The 3,735-nt window shown below is 38.1% G+C and overlaps 1 protein-coding gene across 1 annotated transcript; it reads left to right on the plus strand.

Annotated features, from left to right (window-relative positions):
• Positions 1-402: 402 nt before the first annotated feature.
• LOC112017402 (aspartic proteinase CDR1) lies at positions 403-1,743 on the plus strand. The gene has a single exon (XM_024049851.2). The coding sequence runs from the start codon at positions 403-405 to the stop codon at positions 1,741-1,743; it is 1,341 nt and encodes a 446-aa protein (XP_023905619.2).
• Positions 1,744-3,735: the final 1,992 nt, after the last annotated feature.

Below are 3,735 nucleotides of genomic sequence, written 5' to 3' on the forward strand. Positions count from 1 at the left end.
ATCTTTATCTTTATAAGTAAAGAAATATTAAAAAATAAATTTGCATATAAACCGTAATCGTATATATATTTGCACTGTTACTGTAACTAGAATCTTATTTTGTACAACTTTTCATAAGCTAATATGGGAGTTTTTTGGGGTTGTTGGGCAAATTGTGGGACTCATTCTATTGTAGATGGATTGGTGTGAATGCTTTTAAATACACCTGAATTACATTAATGCACTACTCCCTGTTGTCAATAAATTTGTTTAATGGGATCTATAATCTATTATAATGTGAGAAAAGAGAGTATTATTTTTGTTTCGTGTTCTTCAAGAATAATTACTCCATATAGGGTGATATTTATAAACATACACTCAGATCCTGCACATTTTCATCTTCACCATCTCCAAATGAAAATCATGGCATCTCATCATCACTCGCTTCTCTCTTTTGCTACATTGGCAACTACGTTCTCCATTGTCTTTCTTTGTAGCTTCTCTCTCACTGAAGCTCTCAATGGGGGCTTTAGTGTGGATCTCATCCACCGTGACTCCCCAAACTCTCCCTTCTATAACCCTTCAGAAACTTCATCGCAACGCATAGCTAATGCCTTGCATCGTTCTGTTAACCGTGTCAATCATTTTAAGCCAAAGTCCTCAGTCTCTACCAATTCACTCCAAACAGATTTAATCTCGAATAGCGGTGAATTCCTTATAAAATACTCTGTTGGTACACCACCAGTCCCAATGCTAAGCATTGTTGATACTGGTAGTGATTTGATTTGGATACAGTGCACACCTTGCACCAAGTGCTACAACCAAACAGCTCCACTTTTTGATCCTAAAAAGTCCGAAACCTACAAAAAAGTTTCTTGCTCTTCATGTCAATGTAAGTCTCTAGAAAGAACCAAGTGCTCAAATGATGGAAAAAATTGCCAATATTCTATGTCTTATGGCGATTCTTCATTCACAAATGGAGAACTTGCTATGGACACTCTCACTCTAGGATCAACTGCAAGTCAGTCTGTGCTTTTTCCTAAGACTATCATAGGATGTGGACATGATAATCATGGATCATTTGGTAAAGAAGGTTCTGGCATTGTTGGCCTCGGAGGCGGCGTGGTTTCCCTTGTTTCCCAATTGCATTCTTCTATTGGTGGCAAGTTCTCCCACTGCTTGATACCATTAAATTCAAAAGGCAAAAACTCAAGCAAATTGAATTTCGGTAGCAATGCGGTGGTTTCGGGTTCTGGAGTCGTATCTACTCCCATAGTTCAGAACCCCCAAAACCCGGTCACCTACTACTTCTTAACACTCGAAGCAATGAGTGTTGGCAGAAAAAGATTGGAGTTAAGCGATTCTTCTACGTTCGAAGATTTAAAGGGAAATATTATCATTGATTCGGGCACAACAGTGACAATATTGCCAGAATATTTCTACTCCAAGTTTGAATTAGCAGTAGAAGAAGCAGTTCATTTAAAGCGCAGTGATGACCCGAGTCTAATTCTAAGTCTTTGCTACAAGACCTCAAAAGATGATATAGGTGCACCAAGAATCACAGCACATTTTACCGGTGCAGATGTAATGTTGAGTCCAAAAACCACCTTCATTAGACTAAGTGAGAAATTTTTGTGCTTGGCTTTTGGGGCTGGTGAAACACTTTCCATCTTCGGTAACTTGGCCCAGTCCAACTTGTTGGTAGGCTATGACCTAGTGAAGAAAACTGTATCTTTCAAGCCAACAGATTGCACCAAGCTCTAAGCTGGAAATTAAAATGATTGCATCCTTTTTCTTTGGTTTTTTTTTTTTTTTTTTTTTTAAATAGGTAAAATGCTCGCCCACCCAACCTCCTTCCATAAGGGACCTAAATCACATCAATACCAAAAATCAATTTTTATCGTACATGATAAGAGCAAGTATTATGGAGAAAATCAATTTTTATCATACATGATAAAAGCAAGTATTATGTTGTTGATCCAAAAGTTCAAATCTTTCATTATTATATACATATTGTAGGGTCAAGATTTTTAGCTCAAACCCAAAAGATATGGGATGTAAGCCCAGTAAACCCAATACAATAAATTTGTAGAGAATGGGTGAAATAACTGGGCTGTTTGTGAACTAAGCAACAGTTAATCAAGACTTTCAAAGATGAATAAGTGCAAAAACCAACTTCAAACTTCAATAAATTGATGTCCGAGGAGATTAAAAGCTAATTCAATTCTTAGAGCTATAGTAAATCTTCCTTCTTTCTCACTCTCCATTTTCTCCGATCCCCCTCCCTATGAAAGGTCTCTTACATCTATATAGTTTTCTTTTTAGACCATCTTGATCGTCCACTTGTTCTTTATCTAAGCATTCACTTGAGTACATATCCCATCAGGTACCTTCTTTGGTTCTCCATGAGCGGTGGTAGCTGAGACTACACTATTTAGGAGTCTTCTCCACATAAATGCAGCCAAAAAAGTTGATGCAGTGCATTTAATGCGGTTGTAGCAGCTTTTCCTTTAGATATTTCTCTATTCTTATTATCTTTATACATGCTTGAAGTTCATCCTTATCATTGGAACTGCCAAGAAGGTCACTTAAACTACCCAGGTATTTGCTTGACCGATATCCCTTATATCCGAGGACATACTCCTCGGACTAGATTCCTCTATCATTTCCTTGCATAGTTCTCCAGTCCGGGGCCTTTCCCAATCATTTGCTCCTCCTCGAACGTACTCGTATCTTCAAATAGGGCCCAAGGCCCAATATATAAATTTGGGCTTTTATCCCCACAATAGCCCCTTAAAATTTTAATTTTTCCCTCGCATTCGAGGAAAAAAAAGGGGATTTTGATCTGCCACAAATAAAGGCTAAAAATGTAAAAATTACCTAAGTTTACACGTGTAGGAGCATAGATTTAGGCGCTTCATTATTGCTGCTAACGTTTCGATATTTACGAAGCGTTATTGATTGCTCCAAGCGGCGCTATATCTTTGGCATCCAACAGTGAACCACTGATCCAACGAATGACATTTTTCCTCAGGATTTGGGCGGGATAACTCCCACTCATTTTCTGGCCCCTATATAAAACCTCAAAGGAGATCATTTTTCCTTTACTTTACAAACTCTCAGACTCTCCAACGAACTCAAGCATTTAAACTCACAAAGTTTCTCAAATCATCAATCTCATTTCTTTAAAAACCCACAAGAATCCTTCTATGGATTCAAGGATCATTCTTTAACCCAGTTTGTGTAAGTTTCAATTTCTTCAAACCTTTCGTTCCTCCTCGGCCTTTGAATTTTCATTTCCCAATTATCGCTTTTAGTATTTCTTCTTTTTTACTTATCCGAGATGGGTAGATTTAAGTATTTAGTTGATAGCCCTGCCTTGATAGAAACATTTAAGGAGATGTATCACATACCACAAGACGTAAACTTGCGGTATTGTTGCCTAGAAGGACTACTACTTGACCGAAGAGAGGGAGAAGTCATAATCCCTATGATAGCGTTCATCGAAGGGGGAATGACTCTTCCTATGGGTCCTGTTACGAAAAACTACACAGGCTTTCTCCTGATTAGTGCGCACCTAACGTCTTTAGGATTCTAGGAGTGATTGACACTTTGAATCGTCACTTAGGCTTGGAGCTCACCTGGCTTGATGTAGTCTATATGTACGAGTGTCATAAACAAAAGGGGGTGGGATTTTATCTTAAATCTCGATCTGACATTATTATGCTCATCTCCTATCTTCCTAAGTCTAACAAG

The sequence above is a fragment of the Quercus suber genome, unplaced genomic scaffold (genome assembly GCF_002906115.3).
Source record: "Quercus suber isolate HL8 unplaced genomic scaffold, Cork oak 2.0 scaffold_7, whole genome shotgun sequence".
NCBI classification, from domain to species: domain Eukaryota; kingdom Viridiplantae; phylum Streptophyta; class Magnoliopsida; order Fagales; family Fagaceae; genus Quercus; species Quercus suber.

Coding starts and splice junctions, on each gene's coding strand:
- LOC112017402 (XM_024049851.2), top strand. CDS start 403: ATGGCATCTCATCATCACTCGCTTCTCTCTTTTGCTACATTGGCAACT.